Here is a 27,965-nt window from a genome sequence, read left to right as displayed (position 1 = left end):
TTCATTTGTTGCCAAATTCCAGGCCATTAACTGTAAGTGTAAGTACATCTTGTACAATCAAAATGCTTGGCTTTTGAGGCTTATGTTTTAATGAAAGCGGAGTGTACATGGAATTGAATTGTTCCTTAAGGAAGTCCATATTTGTTTGCAAACCATGAATGTTATTCCCTCGGAATATACAGGAGTCTGATTTAACACAGAATGAGAGGGACCCTGAGTATCACATATGATTAAAAATAAGAGATAATAATAATAATCCTTGCATTGATATAGCGCCTTATCACGTCTTTGAGATGTCTCAAAGCGCTTCACAGAATATACTGTAAAGTGAATTGACTGTATATTTTGTGGGCGAAACTATGATAATAATCCCTCCAAAACCAATAATAAATTGGTCATTTTCAATCTACGACTGTTTGTGGGACATTGCTGTGCGCAATTGGCTGCCCACAAAGATACAGTCAATTCACTTTACAGTGTGTTCTGTGAAGCGCTTTGGGACGTCCTCCCGACGTGAAAAGCGCTATATCAAATGCAAGGATTATTATTGTTGTTATGATGATGATATTAAAGGCAGATTAACAAATACTTAGCTATGTTGCAGAAGTTTTTATAAAATCCAAAATTTCACTAACTTTACAACAAATTACTGTCATGGGATAGCACCAAAGAAATTATTCAGCAAGATAATGCTGAGATTTTGTTTCTCCAAACCTCCTGACATTGACACTTGATTAAGTCTTTCCTTCATTGTGACATTTAGATGTACTTTTTACGTCAGGTGCTGCAATCAAGATAGCTTGTTTACATTTCATCAAAGTATTTTACCATGAGATATTTGGATTATGCAAGCAATGAATTATAACTTGCCTTTAGGTGGTTCCATTGTCAATCAGATAACAAACCCAGATAGAACACTTAATGTTTGCTGGAGACATAGACGTTAACAAGTGTTGGGATCGCAGCTAATGATGCATTTGCATTATTTAAAGCTTCCGAATTCTCCTGAACTGAATTCACTTAACATCCTGGGTAACTCATTGGGTTTGGACTTTGGTTTGGATGATTCTGGGTTTAAATTTTGGTGGTTCCCCTTAGTCCTTTTAAAATTGAGACATCAGGAGGAGGTGGGAAATAAACTGAGCAGCAGATTGCACCATGGTAAAAGCAGATAGATCTGCTACAATCCAAAGTACTGCTGATATTGAGGTTGACCAGTCAGTTTGACTTGTCATGTTTACTTGTGCCAAATTCATGTGGAGGACAGTGCACCGAGTGATTTTACACCCTTTGAAACACCATTTTTAATGCTCCACACTGCATTAATGTCCAAAATAAAAGTAGCAATATCAACCTCTTCAATTATCACCATTCTTTCTGTCCTGGTCAGAGGAGGGGAGGAGGTGCAGGGGTTTTATATTTTGCTGTGGTTCAACTTTATTTGAATAGTGTTTCCTTTTTTTGTTACAGGCCAAACATTTGGAAAAGAAGGAAGCGGAACTTGAGCGACTTGATGCCTTTTATAAAGAGCAGTTGGCAGTTATTGAAAAAAAGGTCAGAATAAAAATATTAATTTGTGGAGACTGAGGTTCTGTACTCTATGGTTTTAACACCTTTTTTTTTCCTTGTTGGCTATAATTAGTTGTCTCTTAAAGGAAAGCTAGGGCAGATGGTATACAATTGTGAGCATGCCATGTAGTGAGATTAACATTGATTCCTTGTCCAAGCACCATGTAGAATGCTGTAGAACAGGAAATCAATAGGATTCCCTGTAATGCTGTCCTCTTGAGTCGTTTACCCTTCAATAGCATTGTAATAATCTGCTGTGGTCAATTCATGATCCAATGCTGGTGTAGGCAATCTAAGAGAAGAAAACTAGAATCGAATCGAAAACTAGAACTGAAATAAAATTAGTAATACCATTCTGATTGCAAACTTTTTTTCATGTTTCTTTACAGGTAGTCAGTTCCATTATGGGCAAATTTATACCAATTATGCATTTGAAAGTGTTCCATTTTTTTCCTCATTTTCTCTCACTTCATTCGATAGTACATTTCCACGCGATCAGCAGCTCTTCAATGCAGGTATTCTTCCTTCATGAGGCTGGACAGACTTATGTTGAAGCCATTGGAAAAGATGTAGGGAAAATATAGCTCTTTTGGCATAAGCCATTTTGGCAGCTTCGCAACCTCAGAGGGCAGTACAACTAAACTCAATTCCTATTGCCACGAACAATGTGGGAACTTGCACTTTCTAGAAGAAGGCTCAATGTCAACCCGTCAGAAGTAGGGAAACAGGCCTTAACCAATTCCCTGTTAAGATCAGCTAACACTGCACAGTTTGCTTCAGGATGTCACCAGAAAGATGCTTGCATTGTGGGTTAGTAGGAATTATCATTTCATAAATGTCTGCAGACCAACATATTAACAGAGCACAATAGCAAGGAAATATTATAACAGCAAAGAACAATCTTCAATGAGGAGCTCACTCGTTCCCCAAATTCTTTAACATTTTGGGATAAAGGCCACAGTAATCTGTTCCATAGCACATACCGTGTGACCACACTTATGGCATGTCGCAATACCGATCAGTGTTTTTGTGCCTAGCATGAACGTTGTTGCTTTTTTAACTTAAAGAAGCAGCTTTGGTACTTGTTTCAACCCATTAGAGTTCTAGGAATTAATTTGATGAAAATGCCAGTAAAGTTGAAGAAAAATCTATATAAATATTCCTAGTTTGGCATTTTATTGTGCAGGTCTGAAAATTAATGAGAATTTCAAATATCATCTAAAACCTCAGATCTGCCTTAAGGTATTGACTGTTAAAATGGGCTGTTGATTTGCTACTACTGCAGGGGTTATGCTTAATTGCATAGTATTGGGAGAGTAGAATTGTACGCTTTTAACCAAGTAAATTAAACACACCAATGGTGGACCGACTGAACCAATTGCTGCTGCGTGTGTTTGCTTATTGCACTGCGGGTTATTGCCTTGTGTGGGAGTTTTTGGTACTCTGCCTGGATTGAGAGAGAATTCTAATGATGGGAATTACGTTTGGTATAAGGCATTCAGTAATAAATTGGATGCCAACCTTGGTGCATCTAAGTGCAGATCACTGTGAGCGAATAAAGTTTGGAATGAGTTTGTTCTCTGTGGTCTCTCTGTGGGAAACTGACAATTAGTGATGTCCATTAGGGACAATAGCTGAAATTGAGGTTTTATTTGGTATTAGTATCAACCCGGTCGGGCAGCTACTGTGCAAAGTTGCTCATAATTGGGCAGTAAATTGGCACACTCATACTGGGTCTAGGAATTGCTGGAATGGGGGAGGGCATGGTTCAAATACTCTTTTGCTGTTTGATTATATTGCATTTTGAGGGTAGAATCTTGCGTGCTTTTAACCAGTACTATATTTGCTTTGGCAAGCCTTTATGCTGACTGGTTGCAAGAAACAGAAAAATGATCCAGAAAGTTGACCTCTCTCACTCTGAACACAATCCATTTAATAAAATTAAAAAGATCTGATTTACCTGAGAATATGTTTATTTGACAATGAACTGGACAACTTGTTTAAGCAACCCATTAATTGCCCTGTTTTAAGGGGTTAACTGTTCATTATCTCCGGACATGTCCTAACAAGAAGTGAAACATTAGAGATGTACTTAAACTGAGTGTACCTCTGAATGTCCTTAAACATAACATTCCAAGACATTTTGATAGCATCAAAAGCTGTATTAGGATCATTTATTTGAACTTGCATGGGGGTGAGGGATAGGTATTTCTAAAAATATCCTTTCAATTTTCTTCCATGATTTTTTTTATGTGGGAGGCACAGTATAAATATAAATTGTGTTGCTATAAAACTATTTATTGAGGCTTAGTGTCAGGAGCAAACTGAGGATTCAGCGGAAAAAATAGGGGAGAGTTTGAAAGAAATTTCTTCCTTCAAATTTTCGGGTTTGAACTTCCCATTACCACAGGTGGCTATTGAGGCCTGATCAATAGAATCATTAAAAAGAATTGGATAACAACCTGAGCAGTCAAAATATTAGGGATATATGGAGAGAGCTGAGATTGATGGGGGATGGAGCGGGAAAAACTAGATGTAGGGGCACAGACATGATTGGCCTAATGGACTCCTATGCTTAACATTTCTATTTCTAGGGACATGATTACATAAAATGCTTTCCCAGGAATATGCTTTATGGTGCTGCAAAAATATTGTTAATACATTTGAATTCAGGAGATGCGTTTTGCCCACAAATATACAATCAATTCACTTTACAGCATATTCCGTGAAGCGCTTTGAGACATCTAGAAGACGTGAAAAGCGATATATCAAATGCAAGGATTATTATTAGTAGTATTATTATCTTTGTTATAAAAGGAAGAAATGTTGACATTTATTGAGGTTGGGTCTTAAGATTTTGTTCAAAAACAAGCAGCAAGGCAAAGCAGTTTTGAAAAAGAGGACAGGATAAACTGACTGAATATTACGGTTAGTTTATGGTAGTTTATATAAGTATTGTTAGGAAACGAAGAGACCTTGAAAATCCATCAAGATCTGATGATTGTACTGTGCTTAGAAGCTGGTTGAAAATTCTTGGGTTTAATGTGTTTCGCTTTCACTAATTTGCTGCTGAACCTATGTTGAGACCTTGACATTTTGAGCACATAAAACAGGCTTTGCAGTATTAAATTTAATCTTCACCATAATAGCATGAAATTCCCAGAAAGGGGCCCAACAGGTCACTCTTCCATACGGTGCCTTTAAGCTTTTGTGGACGGTTGCGAAATACTTTAATCTTTTACAACAATAATAAAGACCTAAATGTATTTCAAGATTACAATAGAGCTCTCAAACCTCTCCACTTTAAGTGTGAACACAAACTAACTGGCAAAATGGTGGCAAGCTATTATTTTGTAGTTCTTTTCAGCGACAGGAAGGTGTTATTCACCCACCAGTGATTCAGCATCGCAATTTTCTTCTTGGAAATATAATGACACAGTGGTGATCCGATGTTTTGATTCTGTGATGAGGAAATATTTATTTTATATTGTTGAGAATTAATGGATTTTCTTAAAATTCCATTAATTTTGAATTCCTTTCCAGCAGAATTTATTTTACACAATGGAGAATGGACTTGTGAAACAATTTACTAGTTAAGGTTGTTAAAGACCATATAAAATGGATTCAAGAGGCAACTGGGCATAATTCTGGAATCAGAAGGAATTGGAAATGTGCTGCAAAGGTAGGTAGCTGGAAATGAGAACTATCTTAAATTGTTGAGTCAGTTTCTTTCTTTCACCACACCCTGTCCTCTGGAACTCTGGACTGAAACCCCTTTGCCTTACTACTAGTTTTTTTAAAAAAAACTAAGAACCTGCCTCTATTTCTGTTGTACTTTTTCATTTTTAAAAAAAAGTAGCTTTACTCAAAGCAGACTTTCCTCTGGTTAATCTTCTGCTGTACACTAGTACACACTCCCAGGTCTCCAAGCCTTAGTTCTTAGTTTAACCTGTGCTTAGTTCTGATATTTAGGTAGCTTTTTACATTTCCACGCATAAGCAAAACATCATCATGGTGAAGACAGAGGAGGAATTGGGCAGCAGAACTAGTTAAGCCACGGAAGCCTTCAACATAGTCAAGGCTAAAGATGGCATAGCTGCCACGGGCCAACAAGCGTGTAATTGCAACATGAACCTGTAGTTAAATGTGTATCGCTGAGATGTACTCTGAACACAAAGGATATTTGTGAGAGAACACGTTTGTTATATTTTGCTTCAAATTCAAATTGACATTGGTCAGGCCATAACACTGACAATCCTAGTCTCCAAAGAACTTTGTTTTCTACTCGGTTGGAGAAATCTTTTAAATCCCAGCCAGCAATCTAGTGGAGACGTGATGTTTCAAGTCTTGAACTGCTTGCCTTAATATAACAGGAATTGGCATTCTTTTTAGACCTACATGCTGATCGAAAGCCATCAGCATTCTGTGTTGGATAGTCCTGAGTATGGAGTAAGAGTGTTTTTGAAAGTAGAACACTTTGCAGCTGAATAATCATAAGGGGAAGAGTGTTTTGCATTTAAAGCGCTCGTCCTTACATTCCCCTGTTTATTTTGCACCGGCAAACTCACCCAGTTTAAAGTCACACCATAATTCCTACTACAATACAATTTGTAACAGCTTTGGAAAATGCAAGCCCAACTAAATCAGAACGTGGAAGATGAGTTTTTCATTCTGTTACTGAATCGAGAAATTTAATAACTCTTCAGGAAACTCAATTAATGTCATTTCAATTTTGTCCAAAAAGAGGCTAATCCTAATAAGGCATGACAGCGATCATCATATCTGAATTAGATTAAATTGCATTGGAATATGAAAGCCTTACTTTCATGTTTTTTAGCCTAAATTAATAATTATTGTTGATAAAGGCCTGATGCCCTTATTGTTTACTGAAAGTCAAGTGTTAATAATCAAATTTGATTAAAAAAAACTTTCCTCTTCTTGCATATCTGGTTGCTCGTTGCAATAGGTTGCCTGTTTCACCCTATGATCTTTACTCTGTGTCTTGCGTGTTCTGGGAAGTGCTGTTCGCTAGAGCATTAGCAACATGAAGTTTCTTTTGATCTTCCGGATTGGAAGCTTTCAGCAGTAAGGCAGATAAACACTAGGTAATCTTTAGGGGTTGCTTGGGGAGAGGAGGAGGGGGGGGGAACCTACCAAAAGAGACAGAACTCATGTCAAATATTAATTTATTTCTCCTGTGTGAGGTGAAACATTTCACTTTCTTGGAATGTCTAAATTGTCTTTGTATTGGTATATTTTATAGCACTAAAATTCCGGTTTGATGGCATGATTGGGAGCTCTAGGCTTGCATTGTTTGCACGTGTTTCCTTTTGTATCGGAGATGTGATTCATTTTTTAACCTTGATTGGATATCTGAAACTACTAGTTTTATCGCATCCAATCATACCCTAAAGCTAGTTTTCCAAAGGTCATTCTAGTGAAATTGAATTAAAGACATAGAAAAATGCCATTTACTCATCAAATCAATGCTCTGCACAAAGCTGTACGATTGACTCTCATGCAAACTGCCCAATTCATTTAATCTCCGGAGGATACTTTCTCTCTGACCCACAAAAGTCTACTGAGCAATACTGAAGAACAGTATATCTCTCACCTTATAATATGTATACACCTTTGACCGGTTGTCTTCATTGCAATGACATTTCCATGCCAGCAGCTCAGGAGGCACATTTCAAAGATCCAACAAGATCAAGTCAGTCATCATTTTAAGAGACAGTATCAGGTCTCCCAGGATTCAAAGGATCGAAGACGATTGCTAAATACATTCATAAAATGGTCTTTACTTTGCTTCCTGTCTTCAGTGACCTTTGCTTGAGGACAGTTCCACAAGATATCAGTCTATAAGGATGGTGGCTTTATCTACTCAATTAATAAATAAATTGCGGTATAACCATGTGAACTTAGACACAAATACTCAGTTTTTGAAGCAAACATGCTATGAGATATCTCTGGGGTATCTATACTTGTGCACTTGATGTGTAAGAGGATAGGGTCAAGGCTGCTACTTGTTGGTTTGTACAAAACCAAGTATTTCTGTATCTAGTACTTGTCCAGTTATTTCTCGGGTCAGTCCCTTGCAGCTTCTCTGCAGTCCTTTTTACTCAGCAATTTCAGTTTAAAAAAAATCCCATTGTGATTCAAAATTGATTGTGTTACATTCTCCAAAAATGGAGCATTTTGTAACTATTCCCCCAGTGAGCGATAAAGCTGTGAAGAATTGGATGCGTTGAACTGGCTTCTACATTTCTGTATGATTTGACTGGAAAACAAAAAATGTGACCCATGAGTGTAGATCTAATGAAGCTTTTATATTGTCTGTCTTTCAGTGAGGCCATGTTTTTAAGAGATGTGCCTGCTTTACTTGAAGCGTCTGTCACACAAATTAACTTTTGGGAAAATGTGTTGTTGCAATTGTCCTTTGGTTACTACACGGTCTCAAATGGTCATATATTGTTCTCCTAGAATGCATATGGTGAAACCATTTGTAATGTGTTGTGAAAAGAAAAGTAGTACAGGAACTGTTGTATGAACGACAAAATTAAAACAGCCCACAGCTCCCCTGTTTTGAATTGTTTTAACTTCTCGTCTTCTGGTCCTCCCCCACCCGTGTATCTATCTTTTGTGCATTTGTTAATACAACAGATTTGTTTGTTAATGGTCAATGAAGAGTAAATGTAATTAGATTTTTGCTATTTTTGCTGGGAGGAGATACTAAACCCAGTGGTGCCAGGCAACAACATCAACATTCAAGACTAAAATGGCCCGATTGCTCAAAGACCCCTAGGTTAAAAACTAAGTCTCCAAGGGTGGTAGTTCACCTGTAGTACTCACTAATTCTTCTCAACTGAAAAATAAAGAGAAACCCAAAGAGCTTTATAGTTAAAGAATTATTGTAGAATAAGACTCTGCAAAAGCACTTTAGGGAAAGTGGAGGAGCTGGGATATGAAGTGAAGAATTGGATGTTTTATGCCTTTGTCTGCAGAATGCTGTGAAGATAGTTGTCTTGGTTTCTTCCGACTTTTCACGTTTCCGCCTTTTTTCTGAAGACAATGACTATTTTAGTTTCTCCATTCCATCACCCAAATGTCCTTCAACCAGATGCATTGGGTCAATGAATTGAGCTAATGAGTTCCACATCCTAGCAACCCTCTGTGTAAAGACAATCCTTCCAGTCTCTCCTCTGCTTTTGCAAACAATCCTGAGACCGAGTTGCCTGGTCACTGATTCCTCAATTAAAAGAAATTGTTTTTCCTTATTTACCTTACCGTGCTGTTTTAGAATCTTAAATTCCTCTCTCTTCTCCCCTTTCAATCTTCTCTGTTCCAGTTGGAAAAAAGCAATTTAGCCAGATGTATATTGTTTCATACCCTGTATCATCTGGGTGAATTCTTTCCAAGCTTCAGTGAAGAATCCAAACTGACTTGCAAATATATGCAGGGGCAAATAACTAACTATCTTGTGTGGAGTCCTGTAGCTCAGTGGTTAGAGCACTCGCTTTGCAAGTGAGAGACCTGAGTTCAATTCCAGGCAGAGGGCGAAACCTTGGGCAAGTTTCCTTACTCCACACGCCTAATAATAATCCCTCCAAAAACAAAAACAATAATAAATTGGTCATTTTCAATCTACGACTGTTTGTGGGACATTGCTGTGCGCAATTGGCTGCCGCGTTCGCCCACAAATATACAGTCAATTCACTTTACAGTCTATTCTGTGAAGCGCTTTGGGACGTCCTCCCGACGTGAAAAGCGCTATATCAAATGCAAGGATTATTATTATTATTATTATTATCCCTTCAGAACCAGTCACCCACTTTTCAGGCAGTTGTCAGCGAGCTGAATATTCAACAGAAGCATTGGAGCAAACTCCAGAGACACCACAGTCAACATTCAGGCGGATTAAAATTCTCTAAAAGTTCCATTTTGACAGCCATCGAACGTGATGCAAACGTTTAACTTCCAGCTCAAGAGGTTATGAAATATAGAAAATCAAATCAAATTAATTGAGCAGTCTGCCCTTTTTGTTAATAGGGGCAAATTTCCTGTGTTTGAGTGGGAGAAGGTTAAAGAGAGTGATTTTAAGAAGGTCTTCTGAGTTAAAAATGTTGCAAGAAGCCTGAAGTTTGACAGTAGCCAGTTTCTTGCTTAGTTTAAATGAAAAAGTAGTACAATTCAAAACTTTGTAGTTTTGGTTTTGCTACATATTGCACAAACGGACAATTTTCAAAAAAATCTGAAATGTGTCTGCGTCCAGTAATAATAATAATACTTGTATTTAATAAAGCGCCTTCTCACATTGTTGAGACATTGCAAAGTGCTTCAAGATTTTACTGTGGATTGGTGGGAAAACACAGCAACCAATTTGCACACAGCAGTGTTCCACAAACAGATGTGAAGTGAATGAACAATCTTATTTACAGGCGCTCTGGGACGGTACTTCGCGTGAAGGGCCTATATAAATGCAAGTTGTTATTATTTGGGGAACTGTTGGCCAGGACACCAAGAGAAACTCCCTTCTCTTTTTGAGAAGTGCCTTGGAATCATTAACATCCACTTGAACAAGCAGTCAAGGTCTTGGTTTAACTTCTCATCCAGAGGATGTCACCCCCAATAATGCTGCACATAATGCTGTGGAGTTCTGTAGCTCAATGGTTAGAGCACTCGCCTCACAAGCGAGAGACCTGGGTTCGATTCCTGGCAGGGCGAAGCCTTGGGCAAGTTTCCTTACTCCACACACCTGATAATAATCCCTCAAGAATAAAAAACAGTAATAATTTGGTCACTTCAATCCATGACTGTTTGTGGGACACTGCTGTGCGCAATTGGCTGCCGCGTTTCGCCCTCAAAAAGGCAGTCAATTCACTTTACAGTATATTCTCTGAAGTTCTTTGAGACGTCTAGAAGACGTGAAAAGCGCTATAATCAAATTCAAGGATTATTATTATTATTATCCCCAGCACTATTTGCCTAGACAGTTCAATGTCCCGACATGGGCTTGAACTCACAATCTTCTGACTCGGAGGTGATAATATTGTCAACTGAGCCAGGCTGATACCTGACGCATACTTCCTATATACATATGCAGTACCTTGTACCAGGAGTTTCTCACGTCAGTTTTACCCTTGATACCCAGTGGAATCAATGTTTGAAGGCAATGTATCAAATCCAAGTACTTATCAGCATAAATTGCTTAACTTTATCCTTAAAGTGTACAGTGTCATTGTGTGGCAGTTGTCTGTCTTCAACTTGTAACAGTTGAGTTGACATGCATATTAACCACTCCAGATTAATTCAATGTTATCTGTTGGCCGTCAACTCGTGAGTTACTTGCATTTGTCAAGCATTCTATCATTTTCCTAAGCAAAACAGAATCTAAATACCTGATAGATGTCATTGGTTCTGTTTGGAAGTCGGATTCATTATTCTGTTGTACTGTACATGGCCAGTGCTGATATGTAACTGTCAGCAATGTAGTATTAAAAGTAGATTGGTTAACATTGTCATCTGACCTTCAACAAAGTTCCTTGATGAACAATTCCCACTTACTCGGTTAATAATTAGAACTGTGACGCAAGTTTGAAGAGTGACATAGCTATCAAAGATTGACGTTTTTGTTGTAGCTTATTTACATAGGCTTATGTTTTTCTCTTGGATTCCCCTTTGCATTTCTCAAGAGGCTGTTCTGGATCAAACCCATCTTATCAGTTGATTGCAGTTTGACTTAGCAGCCAATTATACAGTATTATATTTTGCCTTCCCTCCTTCTGTGAGGAAATATACCCTCCCACTTTAGTAATATGCCCACTGAGATTGGGAGCTCCCGGTGTGAGCCCTTACATTGCCATTTCATGGTGTAACACATCGATATACTGCTAGCCACTAGGCAATACTTGATCATGTACCTTGCTCCATCACTCCATTTAATTTGTAGATTATGTCAGAACCCAAAAGCAATAAAGAAAAAGCTGTAGAGATATTTCTCCATCCCCACATCTCCCCAGCAGATAAAAATCCTCTTTGCCTGTCCTCAGCAACATAGAAATCATTGTTTCCCATGGAGTATATATTGCAGCCTGCACCTATCCCTGTATCCTCCAATGCTGTACCCAACCATTTCTCTTTTGAATTGCTAGGCAAGTTGAGTTGTTTCAGATGGTAAGTTTACTGCCCTGTTTTCACCTTAATATGAATGTGACCGTTCAAATTTAACATGATGAAGGGGGAATATTCAAAGTAAGAGGAGGTAGAAAAGGAAATAAAATTGAGAAAAAGAAGAAAAAGTGGCAGATGGAATACAGGGAAGAGGGAAAACAATAGAAAAATCAGACAATGTGTTGAAATTGAAGTTTTCAAACCCCCCTGAAAGCATTGAGAATGAAAGGATGAATCCTCATCCATTTTTTACCAAGGCATTTGATCATGTAGAGCACAATTCTACAATATTTTCTCCAGGCTATTATATCATTACTTTTTTTTAAGATTTCAATCATGCCAAATAAAAACTTTCATATAGCTGTTAAATGAAATAGCACACATCACAAAATACATATTCCAGATACTGTATACTTTATTGATGTATTGATGTATTGCTTTGAGCCATTCAAATATCCGGCCTTCTAGAAGCAATGGTATATCCATTTCAGATATTTCCCGTTCATGAAGCCCTTCATGGGAATTTTTATCTGTGAAATGTCTTGTGGGCTCATTTGCAACAAAAACAACAGCAAATTACATTTGTGTAGTGCCTGTCACGTCGGGAGGAAATCCCAAGGTGCTGGACCGAGCTGTGTTTATGGGTAGCCTCATACATGACTTCTAACCTTCAATATACACAGTCACTACACTTCACAATAAATCCTGTGAAATGCTTTGAGTTGTCAATATGATGTGAAACACACTTTTTAAGTGCACAGAAACACCGCCCAGCGTGAAGGGCGCTATATAAATGTAAGTTGTTGTTTTGAATGCAAGAATTATTATTATCGGCTAATTCAGAACAGAATTTGAACCTGAAACCTACTGCAATTAAGTAATTAAGGGAGATTTTGGTCTGTCTTTGGCTCTGAAAGACTTCAGCTGAGCTCCTTCTCCCAGACTCTTTCTTCTTTCCTCCCCCCCTCCTCTCTCCTCCTGTGCAATTGCCATGTCAGCAACGGCATTGTTTTTAGAGTCCATTCAAAGTGTGTTTCTTTAATTGAAAATGTTCCTTCCAGTGGTGGACCTATTAAATTCAGTGCATTACATGGAACACTTGCATTATACATGAGCGAGAACTAAAATATTCTGGTCATTACAATATCTAAAACCATAATTAACAGCGATAGACACGAGAGGTGTTTACATTGATCGTGTGTGTGCAATTCGTGTTTTTTTGTAAAAAAATCTGGTGATTAAAATTTCACGGACTGATCAGGTTTGCTGTAATGAGATTTAGCATAATTTGCATTGTAAGGCTGGCCTTCCTGTGTCCTCTCTTTTGTACTTGTCCTTTCTTTAATGAATTAATAATGAGAACTAAATTGACGCCTACAATGTAGGACTGTCTCTCTCTTTCCCCTACCCCCCCCCAATCATCTCAAACTGTGTACAGTGAAAGCTGCATAGGTTGTAAAATGATACTTAGAAGGTTGCATGACAAAGCTGTTCAGTTGCAAGGGAATAGGCATAAATGATGTGGAGCTCTACTCATTGCAGGAAGAGAGGTGACATACAACTGAATGCAGCATTAAATAGACCAGTTCCCATGTGTTCTCTGACACAGACTGAAATTTACACTGGTTGTATACCTATTTCCTTGCAAATGTTAAATGTACATTCTCGTATATTGTGTCGTCTTATCTGAAAGCAAAATGGTCCTTTTTTTGTAAGCTGACAGTTACTTTTTCTAAACTCCTGTATGTATCAAAATCTAACTTCTGATTTTAATTTCACTGTAACATTACTATTTTCATGCTGTGGTTAAGCAGTTTTTTATAATCTAGTTTTCTATCCTTGATCAGTTTCACAAGAAAATCTCAGCCAACAAAATCATCCAAGCAATGATTTTAGGTGGAGTCGTTTATTCTGTGTTGAACGATTTCTGAAAAGTAGTTTTGTGAAATGCATATTATTTGTTTTTGCTAAATATACAGAAGCAATCAAAAACTCTTGCCCGATATGACAGATTCTATTTTGGATACTCTTTATTGAGTTGATCGGGGTTGCATGTTGTGTTTTATTAAGATAAATGATATCCTTGCTGGGGAAAAATAGTGATCCAACTCACTGAACCATCCAAAACATGTGAACAATGTTTGTAGCATATTTTCAGTTTACTGGGATTAAGCAGAGGCCAGAGCTGTAGATTGTTCCACAGAATAAACAGCTACAGTGGATGCCGGGTATTTGAAATTCATCAGCTGTTCCTTTTTTCTATCTCTTCCGTGCTCTCACTCTGTTCTTACTGTCCACCCAGCGCTCTTGTTTTTGGCAACCATATTTGTAGCAGGCAAGTAGCTGCAATTTCTATTTGAGTGCAAATAAGTTTAACCTGTCTGTGCTTCGATTCCTACATTGTGTGCAATAGTCCTGGTGCTGACAGCAACCTGCCTTGCTCAAAACTCATCTAAACCCAATCTGTTACGCAATGAGCACCAGTTTCTCTGAAAATGTTTCCAAAGCTGAAATACCTCTTAGTCAGGACTATTTTGGATATGCAGAAGTCTATTGTACTGTAATCCTGTGTGGCAATATAGTGCCTTATGATGTATTGTGAGGAGGGGTGCCTGTAGGGAGGAACAGATTAGCCACCTCCCCATGCATTTCTTTACAAACTGTATTTTCCATTAATTTTTTATATTACATTTATATAAATCTTATATGGCATAATCGTCTGAGTTCTGGTGGAATGGCACACACTGAGCCACCATGCAAACCCTTAAATACACACAATAAACCAAATATAAAATGTGCAAAGTCTGGGACTAATCCTGCAATTGCATCTGGCTGCTTGCAAAGTATGGTGGCGGGCAGCTCAACAGTCTTAAAATTGGACTTTCCAGAGCTGTTGAGAGATTTGTGCAGGTCTAAGATTTAGGAATTAAATGTAGTCAGCCTGAACTATTTTGCAGTCGAATGGCAATGTAATAAGTAAATCAGTTTTTTTTTCCAGCGCCTGGTGAAGCTGTTTCATCGAGATTGTCGTTTACCTTGTCCTTTTTTTTGGAGAGAGAAAGCTGTGAAAGCTTCTGATCTGCTTGCATTGCAGAACATCTGAATAGTAAGTCTCATCTTGTGAGTTCACTGCATAGCAACCAGGAAAACACAACCAGTTAATGCTCTGAAACATTGCAGCATTTTAACCAGACAATGTAAATATGATTGCTTTTTAGATTGTTTGCAAGACCTACAGATCTTAAAGTCTCCAATTAAAATTGATAATCCTGAAATAACTTGAATTAATGGTTTGTGGAGGAAGAAATCCAGTTTAAAGTTCTCCATCGTATGTTTTAGAAAAGCAGTTAACTTGAAATGATAGGTAAATGACAGTGACATGCTTAAGGTGTAACTGGGTGGATCTGACTGACTGAAAAGTTGATTTAAGATCAAAAAAGGAATGGGAAGGAAATGATTATAGAACAGAACATTTACTAAAGAGATTGTAGTTAAGAGAAAATGTTTACTCACAAGGTTTGTCTCCATGGCTTGACTGCTATTTGGGTGTGGTGCACATTCAAATTTCCTCTTTCATTCTAACAATGGTTATTTTGTCCGAACAGCCAACACTGCTGCATACATGGATTTGCCTTAGACACAGCAGACGTCTGCTTATAATTTTGCCTATCCTGCTGCAAAGCCATTTACACTTCTAAGCTACAATAGACATGGTCTGGTAACTTCTGGCTGTTTGTAATGCGTGAGGCTTGATAGCGAGAATCAAAATAAAAACGGAAGTCGCTGGGAAAACTCAACAGGTCAGGCAGCATCTATGGAGAGAAAAAAGTGAGGTAACGTTTCAGGTCAGAACTGGGGGATGTTGGAAGGGAGCAGTTTATAAGGACGGACTGAGAAGGAGACAGGGAAAGAAAGACAAAGGCTTTGCCTTTTGCTTAGTGAGACTTAAAAATCTAGCTCTGCCATATCCAAATGGGCAACCCGAGCAGGGATTGTTTGATAGACATCAGGAGTGAGAACACTGACTAATTTTTCCCTTCCTATCCCTGAGAAATGGGTGCTTAGGCCTCTTGTAAGACCTCTATTGCCATCCTGGCTGAACCGACCCTCTCAATATAGATGTTCAGTCTGTATGGAAAATATAGGTACACATTTTTTGTGTGATTATTAAATGAGTAAGTTTTTTTTCCCTCATTTTTCACAAAAGCAAATCTCAATCAAATTTAGATTGTGAAATGTAGGAATTATTTATAAAATCTTCCACAGATTTGGAGTAAAACGTGGTATTGAATAATCTTTTTTTTAATAAGTGTTGGAATAATCAAGCTGCTTATTTTAAAACGGATATATTATTCTTTCCCAGCATCAGTCAATACCATATCAGTGTGTGCAGCTATTGTCGCCTTACCATGCTCATTTTCGAACAATTCAGCACTCAAAATAAACACAGGTCAATGTGGCACTTCTGGTTATTGAGTTCCTATTTTTCTGTCTTTTGTGCTGAGTTAGATAGTGATTTTTTTTTTTGATTTTAACAAAACATTGTCTGCTGGCAGTCCGCTTGCACTTTTCATATGACAAGCCTGCTCCTCAGTGCTCCCATGTCTGAATGAACTAAGCCACTTGTAACCAATCTGGCCATTTTTTTATTAACTAATCGCTCATTTACAATGTTTGAACTTAGGCAAGGCATCAGTGATATGGTAGCCTGTAAAAGTTTTCCTCCACACGCCTCTGTTTACCTAGCACTAAGTCAAAACCCAGTTAGTCATTTGGTGGATAGCTTGGCGGGGGTAATAATCCCTTCAAAAATAAATACAATAATTATTTGGTCACTTAATGTACAACTGTTTTTGAGACACTGTTGTGCGATATTGGCTGCTGCGTTTCTCCCACAAAAATATACAGTCAATTCACTTTACAATATATTCTGTGAAGTGCCTTGAGATGTCTCAACGGCAAGATAAAGCACTGTCAAATGCAAGGATTATTATTAAATTATATAAAAATGGTGTGAATTGTCAAAACAATGTTTTAAAAATAGGCAGCAAGATTAATTGGAATAAAATAATTGAGGCCTGAAATTGTCGAAAGAGTTGACACTCAGAGCTTTGTTTTGAAGTTATCTCAAAGTTGTGCCACATATGCAATGCAAGATGGAGAGTATTTACAGTACAATGAAGTGAGACCATCCTGTACAATTGACGCTGATCTGGAGAACTATCTGCATAAATGCTACAACTCATTTATGTGGAAGTTGCTAAATTGATCCACAAAGGACTGTTTACTATTGAGCAGCTACATCTCTGTTGTACAGCTGAGTCTATAGTGAGGCGCATACAAAGGCCCATTCAGAAACAGTTTCAGATGAGTTAACATATGATGAAAATTATTTTACATTCTAAATTCTCAGTATTTTATTACAGTTGGTAAATGCTGTTTTTTTTGTGATTTTTGATCCCCACCCCTTCTATTGAGATTTAATTTGGGAAAGATTAACAGCAATATTTTGGATTACACAGCAGTTCTTGCAATATTGGTTAATGTACGTTTACAGGATGAGACTTGTCCCCACTTGTTGGAGAATTGTGTGCTTATCATTTCCTCCTGGGAAATCGAAGACTTATTTTAAGCTCTCTGTGTCAGCGGCAAGCTCAGTCAGGTACAACCATGTTTTGATACAGCACAAACTTCCTTTACTTGGTCCCAGCAATGTTTCTTCAATCCCGGGCTCAGATAAACATGAGTTATCAAGTCCTCATCACTTACGGACGAAACTGTGGTTATCAAACAGATCTGTTGTTATTAAGTACACCTAGGTTTAATTTCCGGCAAGGCAAGATGTTCGGCAAATTTCCTTATTTCACACACCTTTTTATCTAGCAGTAAGTAGGAACCCGATTGTTAGTCGATTGGCAGATCGCTTTTCCGGGGGTAATAGCCCTTTCAAAAATAAATAAATAATAAATTGGTCACTCAATCCACGATTGTGTGCAATTGACTGCTGATTTCGCACACAAAATATACAGTCAATTCACTACAGTATATTCTGTGAAGCAGTTTGAGACATCTCGAAGACATGATCAGGCTATATCAAATGCAAGGATTATTAATATTATAAATGTAGATGGGCATTTATAATAAAATAATAATAATAATCCTTGCATTTGATATAGCGCTTTTCACGTCAGGAGGACGTCCCAAAGCGCTTCACAGAACACACTGTAAAGTGAATTGACTGTATATTTGTGGGCGAACGCGGCAGCCAATTGCGCACAGCAATGTCCCACAAACAGTCATATATTGAAAATGACCAATTTATTATTGTTTTTGGTTTGGGAGGGATTATTATTAGGCTCTGTGTGGAGTAAGGAAACTTGCCCAAGGTTTCGCCCTCTGCCTGGAATTGAACTCAGGTCTCTCACTTGCAAAGCGAGTGCTCTAACCACTGAGCTACAGGACTCCACATGGCCTTATGGCCTCAGAATGGCAATCACTTACAAGCCAGTATTTTAGCTGAGTCCCTATCATACCTTAAACTAAGTGTGAACCTCACCTGTTATGATCCCACAAAGTGTTGCTGGATCAATCGAAGGACTTGGAGAGACAGACAGGGGACACAAATTCTTCCCATTCGGCTTCTGTTACCTCTGCAAGCTAAGCCTTAATGTGTAAGGTGGTCGTAGTTGGACAAGAAATGGGAAGCTTGCCAGACAGTGCTCTGCAAGCTGTGGTGTTTTAGCTAGTTAAGAGCGTGGATTCCATTCCAATCATATAGAAATTATCATTGCGTAGGTGGCAATTATCTTATTATCTTATCTAGTTTGGATGGTGATATCAGACACCTGGCTGACCCACCCCCAAAAAAATACAGAACAATGAGTTTGTACTGCTTCAAAAGTTGGCAAATATTTTTTTAAATAAAAAAGGCATTAGACATCATGATGCAGAGATTCCCAATTACGTTCAGACAATCTGGAATTTTAATTGAGTCGTCTGAAATCATGACATTAATGTCAGTTTGTTTTACTAAATATGCGGGTAGCTAATTGGAAGCCTTTGTGAACTTTTTTTAAATTGTAAAATCTAGCATACAAAATCTGCCACGTAATTATTTTATTGTTTTTTGAAGCAGATTATCTGTGTTTTATGTCCATTTTGAAAATTTACTGAGAAAATGATTTAAAAATACTAATTTTATGGGAATTTATTCTGCTGTAAGATGCACATTTAAACCAGTTACAGGATATGAGGGAGGGATTGTGTTCCGGGGGAGGAGAGGGTGGGGTGTGGGGGGGAGTTGGGTCATTGTGAGGTGATTTATTTCTGAGTTGAAATCTAGCTTAGACTGATGAGAGGACAAAATGTTTTTTCTGCTGATTGAAAGAGCAACAAAACCACAAGACAAATGTTGCCTAAACTATTAACACATTTTTAAAAAAAATTCAAAATGCATATCAGCAAGGTATAATACTAGGGAAACATTGCCAGCTCGAAGGGTTGAATGGCCTGCTGCTGGGCTGTAATTTCTATGGTTTCAGCAGCTTCAGACCACTTTCACAGCACAAAACTGCTCACAATTACCACAAAATACACAGGCAATTTATCCACTTTACAATATATTCTGTGAAGCGCTTTGAGACGTCTCAATGATGTGATTATTCACTATATCAAATGCAAAGATTATTAATATGCTGACTATCTCACTGAGATTTTATTAAAAAAATAGAAATGTTTCACTGATGCAGTAAGTATCTTCCAATTCGGGTTAAAGTACCTTTGTTTCAGCAGTGAAGAACTAGCTTTATCTTTATTTGACTGATATTTACTTGTGAAGACTCAAAGCTGATACTCAGTGCAATGTATGAAAATACTCTGCTTCCGTCCCTCCCCAGTTCTGACATCTCTCACCTTGAACACATTCCTTTCCCCCCACTCCATTAAAAAGGATATATAATCATTCTTGATACTGTATACTGTATTCTGCCCTTTCAGTTTAGATGTACAATACAGTCTCAAGGTTTTTCTCTATTCAGCTGAATGACAAGTCTGTCCACAACCATGTATTGAGGTTGTCGGGCCACCTCACTTTGATAGCATGTCTGTCTCAGAGTAATGCAGTGAAGTGCTGACATTTTCTGAGGATTTGTAGCTGGATGACATTTTTAAGAGATTTTATTAAAAGATGTTGACGCCCCCCACCTTGACAATACTCTTTTAAAAAAATATAATCCATACAATTCCAATCAAAAAAAATTTCAGTACTTAGTGGTAGTGAGCACATTATTGATTTAAGACTGACTGACGTTCTTGCAAATCCTGTTTACAATGAAGGCTGTGTTGGCATAATCTCTGATACGTTTGATACCAAGTCTTTGACTTACTTGACGATTCTTTAGCAATGCAGACCTGGTTTCAGCACTTAGCCTTCTGGATCTGCTATATGTTTGTTGGAACAGGCAAGAACACGTGTCACACTGTGTGCTAAACCTTTGCTTCCCTCCTGTTTTCTCCTCTCTCCTGAAGGCTAGCTCATGCAAGCCAGCTGCCCTGCAGTATTTATCCAAAAGGCATTCTTAATGTGAACTTTGCCAATGTACGTTTCCAAGTTCCTTGGCCATAGGAGGACATTGAGGCCGATGATCGTGTCCACTAGGTGCAATTCCAACAGCTTTGTTGGATTGCGTTCAGTAGCAAGAACCTTGGTTGATTTTTTTTTCTCTCTAGCCATCCCAGCACAATGAGGCTAATTATAATACCCTTCTTGCTGCTTCAGTATCAGAAAACTCGGCAAAAGGGGGACTAAAACTGAATGCAAACCCGCAAAACTCTATTTGCAATATATTGTATGAAGCTTTGTCTTGAAGACTTGATAAGGTGCTATATCAATTTCAAGGATTATTATTAGGTGTTTTGTTAAGTGAAAATTACAATTTGCTTTAAGCAGCATTTAAGTTGTAATATTGCTAATAATATAACTTAAATACTTACTTCCCAGAGTCGTTCATTTTTGTAGCTAATAGATGCAGATTAATTTGTGTGCAAAGGCAATTATCACCATATATTTATCACCAGTAATAAATTCAGTGTTCAAAGAACATTTCAACTACTTTGAACTTTAATGAATGGATTAGATGAAACACATATAAAGCAGCATCAGTCTTTCTCTCAAAGTGTGGATCTCAAGATATTGTTGCATACCACTAATCGTCCTTGGAAAGGAGTCAAAATTGGTATGAGTAGTACAATAGATTATTGATCGAGAATTGACTGATTTGTTGCTGCCTGACTGACTTGTTGTGTTATGGTTCTGTGGCTGGCAACCAACCAGGAACCTCAAACAAGTCTCAGTTGTTCATGTGTGAGCCGAGGCAATAATCATCGGCTGATCTACAATTTTCTAAACATAATTTTTTGGGGATGATGGAATAAATTTTGGTGTTACTGTCTTGGTGTCACTGTCATTTGTTTCCAAACCGTAACATTCTAGCGTACCTTCATACTCAGGAAAACAATGATCAGCTTTATCATTCTGCTACTGTGTGAAATCAGGCTGTAAATTGCATAATTTTAATTAAAAATTGAAAACTAGTAGCAGATGAACAATGCAATTTGGACAGGATTAGAGCTGCAGTTTTCTAGATTTTCGCATCTTTGTTAAATCTTTTATTCATTCCAAGTATTGTAAGGATAAGATGTGCCTCTTGTTTTTAGCCAAGACCCAAGACCCTTTTCAATTGCAGTATTTTTAAATAGTCACGGTGGAGTCCTGTAGCTCAGTGGTTAGAGCACTCGCTTTGCAAGTGAGAGACCTGAGTTCAATTCCTGAGTTCAATTCCAGGCAGAGGGCACAACCTTGGGCAAGTTTCCTTACTCACACAGAGCCTAATAATAATCCCTCCAAAAACAATAATAAATTGGTCATTTTCAATCTACGACTGTTTGTGGGACATTGCTGTGCGCAATTGGCTGCCGCATTCGCCCACAAATATACAGTCAATTTGTTTACAGTGTGTTCTGTGAAGCGCTTTGGGACGTCCTCCCGACGTGAAAAGCGCTATATCAAATGCAAGGATTATTATTATTAAACTCGAAGATGGAATCTTTGTTTATCTCATCAAAAATCATTTCCGACAATGCAGTGACCACCCCTCCATTGCACTGTGATACAGTACAGTACTTAAAATACAAATTTAAGCAATTTCCATTGGAAGTAATTTAAACTAATTATTTCCAACTAATACTGTACTTGCAGAAATGTATTTGTGAATTGCAATTTCTATCAGAAAATATGGATATGGTGCATTTGAGAAAATGAGCCTTAAAAGAGAAGCTCTTTGAATTGTTAATTGCATTAAACTTACAGATATCCTCTTGGTTTGACAACTGTAGATTTTGCAGAATTTCTATTAAACCTATCTAGAAGAAAAGAGACATGCCTGGTTGGCAGACTTTAAAGTTTTCCCAATTGATGAGAAGGTTTATTTGAAACCAAGGCACTTTTTCTCCCCAACTGAATCACTGCACTCAACATGTTGACAGCTTCGTATCTTTAAACGTGTCCGAGTTGTCACTAAAATTAATGTATAGTGGGGATTAATGAATGTTGTAAGGATTGCAGGAGATTTGTGCCAATGATACATTTGACAGCAAGGAAACCAACATGCCAGCCAGCAGCTTGCAGGATTAACCTAAGCAGTCGACCCAATGCTTTTCAGCACCCGGCACAAGTAATTATGAACAGTTGATATCAGTGCACCACAGTAGCACTCAATCACAGCTACTTAAAAAAAATCCTGAAAAACACGAATGTAGCAAATCGGTTGTTCCATAGACACAGAACTCTGATACGTTATTTCATGTCATAAACATAAATATATATTTTTTGCAAAGATTGCATTATCTTGCTTCATAATTAATTCTCACCCATCCCTGATGCAGTATTTAATATTTGATTACTTAGTGAAACTAAACAACTTGTATAACTAAATGGTAAAACTAAAAACTATACCAACTCATTCACGTGAGATTTTTTTTAAAAAAACAACTGGTTATAGATTTTATTGTGCCATTTCCTTCCAGACCAGGAAGAGGCAACTGATCCCAAACATTGATGCCACCCAGATTTTAAGCAAATGTTATTTTAGTTGTTTTAATCTTTCAAAGTGGGTGATATGCATTTCAAAACGGCATCGGTTATTTATCCTGCAAAAAGAAACCCATTTAACCTCCACCCAACTCAGCCACTCCACCATTCACCTATTGCTTCTCTTTGGAAAATAAATTAATTCTGTAATCGAGTGCGTTTTAATAAATCCTTTGATCTACCTGTCTGCATAGTGAATTATTTACCCTGTTTTATTTGAAGTATAAATATTTACCAACAATTTTAGTTCAAGAACTTACTAACAAGGAAAAGAAGAAAATGACTTAATATCTCCCATTCACACATCATTTGAAGTCTGGGTGTCAGTCCGTCTCATTTCTGTCTTTCAGTCAGAAGGTTGTGAATGCAAACCCCTGCACCAGAATTTGAGCTCATGATCTAGTTTAGCTGACACTCGAGTGCAGTACTGAGGTTTGGAACATTGCATTGCTGGAAGTGCTGTTATTTCAGTTGACTTGCGCGCTGGCAGCATTAGCCTCCACGGCTGCACACTCAACCTCACTAAGCCAGTCAGGAACCTGGGTGTCTTGTTTGACCCTGAACTGTCCTTTCTCCCCCGACATCTGCGCCATGACCGGCACTGCCAACCACAACCTTTGCAACATTGCCAGACTCCGCCACTGCCTCACCCCTCAGGCTACCGAAACCCTCACCCATGCATTCGTCACATCTCGATTACAGAAACTCCCTCCTCATCAGCCTTCCCAACTGTTCCCTTCACAAGCTGCAGATCATCCAAAACTCTGCAGCTCGTGTACTCTCGTGCATCAGGTCCGTGACCCCATCACTCCCACCTTCGCCCGACTCCACTGGCTCCCCATTCCCCAGAGGATTGAGTTCAAGATCCCCCATCCTCACTTTCAAGGCCTTGCCCCCTCCCCATTCCCCAGAGGATTGAGTTCAAGATCCCCCATCCTCACTTTCATGGCCTTGCCCCCTCCTACCTCTAAGACCTCTATCTCCCTACCAAGCTGCTCGCTCCCTCTGTTCAGTGGGCTCCAGTCTGCTCTATGTCTCCCGCCCTACCATCGGTGGCCGGGCTTTCAGCCTCTCTGCCCCCACACTCTGGAACTCAATCTCACGGTCCCTTCACCTCGCTTCCTCCCTTGCCTCCTTCAAAGCCAGTCTCAAGATCCTTCTCTTCGATTGTGCCTTTGATCTCCCTCCCACCTCTCTGCCTTCCCTCACCCCTACTCCACCCCTCCCCAATGCTTGGGCCCTGACACCTGACTGTTCAGCGTTTCGGGATGTCCTCCCGACGTGAAAGGTGCTCTATGAATATCATTTTATTATTGTTGTTGATGGAGATTAATTGAGGTCTTACTTACCTGTTCAAATGGACAGTAAAGACTCCAGATCTTTAAGTTTGGGAGTTCTCTTGGTGTTCCAGCCAATGTTCCTCCCTTATGCAATTTAACCAAAACAAACTATTATTCTGATTTCTATTTGTTGGATATTATTGGTGCACATTATCTGCCATGTAAGAGCCATGACACTTAAATAATGAATTGGGATCTATCTCATGATGATCACTAGAAAAGCTAATCTATTCACTATATTTCCCATTAGTAAGACACTGGGAAGAAATTGCTTTTTTTTCCAATGTGTGAAGCACCTTGAGACCATTTTGTCTAATATTATATTCTTAATTCATATTAATAGGTTAAAATGTTATCACTTACATTAATTTGCTAGGAAGGGACCTCAGTTTGTTCCTATCTTAATTCCCTGCAGGGGGAATTCGCTTGACTTTGCCACCCCACTTGTCTTCTGAATTGGAAACTTGCCATGTGGGGAACTTTATCTATAAATGCAAAGCCGCACCCTGACATTCCCTATTGCAAACATAAATAACTATTCTCTTCTGCCCCACAACCCCTAGCAGTTAATAACACATTTCTCACACAAAGAAAAGTCCAGGTGTCTGACTGCTTACTCTGCAATCTCCATTGAAATAGCACCTTGAGTTTTCTTCGGAAGAAATTGACTTGGAACAATAATAAAAACGAAAATGTCCATGCTGCCAGTGAATTGAAAACTGCACTGCAACTTTAGGCACATCTGTGTTTGTTGAAAAGTAATTTTCAGGTTTTGTTGAGCTTCAAACATCTGTTTCAAATTGTCAGGTACTTAAAATTCTTCTTGTTTCTGTTTGGAAAATTGAAACACTTAAATGTGAAATTCATAGTGTGTTTTTTTAATTGTATAAATAAGTCTTCAGCTGAAAAGAGGCGTCTCAGAGGGAAACTTTAGAGGCAATGTAAGATGTTCAAGGGGTAGAGTAAGTAAACCTAGAACAGTGCTTCAAATCCGCCAATGATTTGTACAGAAAAAGAGGGTGCAGCTTCTGGACTGATACACAGTAAGATTGACAGCTGAACCAAGTTGCCGGAAAGGGTGTTTGAGGCCTGGGTGTTGTATTATTTTTAGAAACTGCCTGCTGCTTTCCTCATTTGAACCTCTTTCGTGAACTTCTTACTGCTGTCTCATTCACTTTTGTTTTCTCTACACCCCCTATTAGCAGTGTGGCAGCTTGGCTCAATGGTAATGTTCTCGTCTGAGTCAGAAGGTTGTAGGTTGCAATCCTTTATTGGAACTTGAACTCACATGGTCTGAGCACGTGGGAGATGCCATCTTGCGCCGAATGACACGTTGGAGACCTGGTCTAAGTTGACACTCCGGTGCAATGCTGCAGCTGTGCGACAATGTCAAGTGGACGTTAATGATCCAATGGCACGATTCGAAAAGCGAAGGGAGTTTCTCCTGGTATCCTCCAAATAAAATTGGTCATATCTTGACATTGCTGTGCATAATTGGGCTGCCGCATTCACCTACAAATCAAGGTACTCCATTTTCACAGTGAAGTCCTTTGAAGCGCTTTGAGACATTCTTCCGACGTGATAAGGCAGACAACAATAATGCACAGATTATTCTTCCACGTTGTCAGAGTTTAAATCTCTCTGTTGAGGTAATTTCTAAATGGTTTTCAGTGATGAGTCAGTCAGACCAATAGCACTGCCACTTTACATATGAATGGATGCAATGTTTCTTAATAAATTTGAGCTTCCTAAAATAGTACTTTTTGCGAGAGGTTAATATTTTGTTCACCAGGTATTTTGTCAAGCCACTGCCCACAAAAATACATAGTCAATCCACTTTACAGTATATTCCGTGATGCGCTTTGAGATGCCTCAACAACGTGATCAGGCTCTATATCAAATGTAAGGATTATTATTATCATTTTATTATTAACAGTAATCACAACACGTTAGTGGTCTCTTGGCTGTATGCTATTGGCCTTTTATCAGCCTGTCCTCCCCATTCTAATGTAGCAGCTTTTCTTCACGCTTTCAGTTCTAATGAAAGACCATTGAGAAATCTTTTTCTTCAATATGCTGTGAATTACCAAAGTCAGGAATGCAGCAAAAAAAATTCAGTGTATTCTAATTCAAATTCCTTTTGTGCCTAAAATGGTGTTTCTTTTGTGACTAAATTCTCCCCGCCCCCCCAAAAAAAAAATCAAATTTTAAAAATGGCGGAAAAATACGGTGTTGAAAACCATCCGTTACAGTAAATTGAATGTTTCACCTGTCTACCTCACTTTTGTACAATTCCGCATCAGTGGTTAGACTGTGCAATTTGTGTTGAATTACCTTTATATCTCATTGCCTTCTTCAAATGTCATTTAAATTTATGGTATTAGAAATGTTAATTGCTCACGGCAGGGAAAGGAAGAATATCGGGTTGTTGTCCTCCAGCACTGCAGTAAAATCCCACAGCTGTGGTGCTTCAATGGGAGAGCTTATTGTAACCGTAGCCACACATACCAATTCACTTGAAACTTGAACTGTTGTTTATAAAATGATACAGGGCAATCGTGAGTCCACTAGTAAGGCTGATGCTGCAGCTGGACTTAAACAGATCAGGTGCTGCTTTTAGTGAGTGCCACAAATAAGTGGAAAGGAAAAATATATGGTAAAGAAATATTTAAATAACCACCCAGATTATCAGTATGCTATCTGCTTTATTGACTCCAGTTTTCAACCATAAAAATGTACAGAAGACCATTTGGCCAATCATGTCTGTACTGGCTCTTTGAAAGAGCAATACATTCCGATCCAATTTATCGCCTTTTCCTCGTACACCTGCAAATTAGTATTTTTTTAGTTATCTATCTTGTTCTTTCTTGAAAGCAAATATTGACCCTGCCTCAACCACCACTCTGTACTGCACGCAAATTCCGCATCCTCTACCACTGATGGCTCCTTTTAATCCCCCAACTGGGGGTACAGTGCAACATGCACTCGGCTCCTTCAAACAAACAAAAAAACCTCTGTTCAGTTTACAAGAACTCATTACATTGGCTATAGTAGTGCTAAAATTAAGTTGTAGTACTTTTCTCCATAGCAATTCGCCCTTATTCTCTCTAGGGATTCCCCTTGTGTGAAAAAAAATGAAAATAGCCTGTGAAGAACTATGCAATTTGTAAGATTTGTGATACCTCACAAGTTTTGACACCTATTCTTAATTTACTTGTAAAAAATAGATTCAATTAACGGAAGATTGGAACTCATTTCTTACATTCTTACTGGCTCCTCCGGGCTACATTGAGCACTGGGAAAGTCCAGAAATTCGGAAATACGCTTTATGTCCGATCTGATTTGCATTTGCAAGTCCAGGGTCATTCTGAAAGATGGAACAATCTGTTCTGTGTAAAGTTGTGAAAGCTGCAGCTTTTTATGTGGTGTTTATTCTCTTGCGAGTGAAGCAACATCATTTCCAAAAGCAGTGCAAAGTGGAGGAGGAAGTGAGTTTTATATTTTGTATCTCTGCTCATCAACCTGGGCCCAGTCTGCTTTTTCAAAATAGAATATTTTAAAACTTCTGCAACTACGATAGGGGTTAGTTGCACATTTTTATTAATATTAAAGAGCCGTTCGCGTGCAAGATTCTTCAAAATAATTTTTAAATGCCTCTTGAAAGTTCTCTGGACAGGCCAAGTGCTCTTCAGGAAATATTTGGAGTTTGAGCTCAACTGCATTTATAAGTCAGGGCGTCC

At 38.4% G+C, this 27,965-nt stretch overlaps 1 protein-coding gene across 1 annotated transcript in view; it reads left to right on the top strand.

Moving 5' to 3' along the window:
- Positions 1-27,965, top strand: part of LOC103176662 (MICOS complex subunit mic25a) — a 125,692-nt gene that overhangs the window by 37,898 nt on the left and 59,829 nt on the right. The window contains exon 5 of the mRNA XM_042339702.1: positions 1,471-1,554. Coding sequence (XP_042195636.1) covers positions 1,471-1,554 — 84 coding nt within the window. The remainder of the gene's footprint in view (positions 1-1,470; positions 1,555-27,965) is intronic.

This window comes from Callorhinchus milii, unplaced genomic scaffold (assembly GCF_018977255.1).
Source record: "Callorhinchus milii isolate IMCB2004 unplaced genomic scaffold, IMCB_Cmil_1.0 Scaffold12, whole genome shotgun sequence".
Lineage (NCBI taxonomy): Eukaryota > Metazoa > Chordata > Chondrichthyes > Chimaeriformes > Callorhinchidae > Callorhinchus > Callorhinchus milii.
This window is presented reverse-complemented; position numbering and strand designations above follow the sequence as displayed.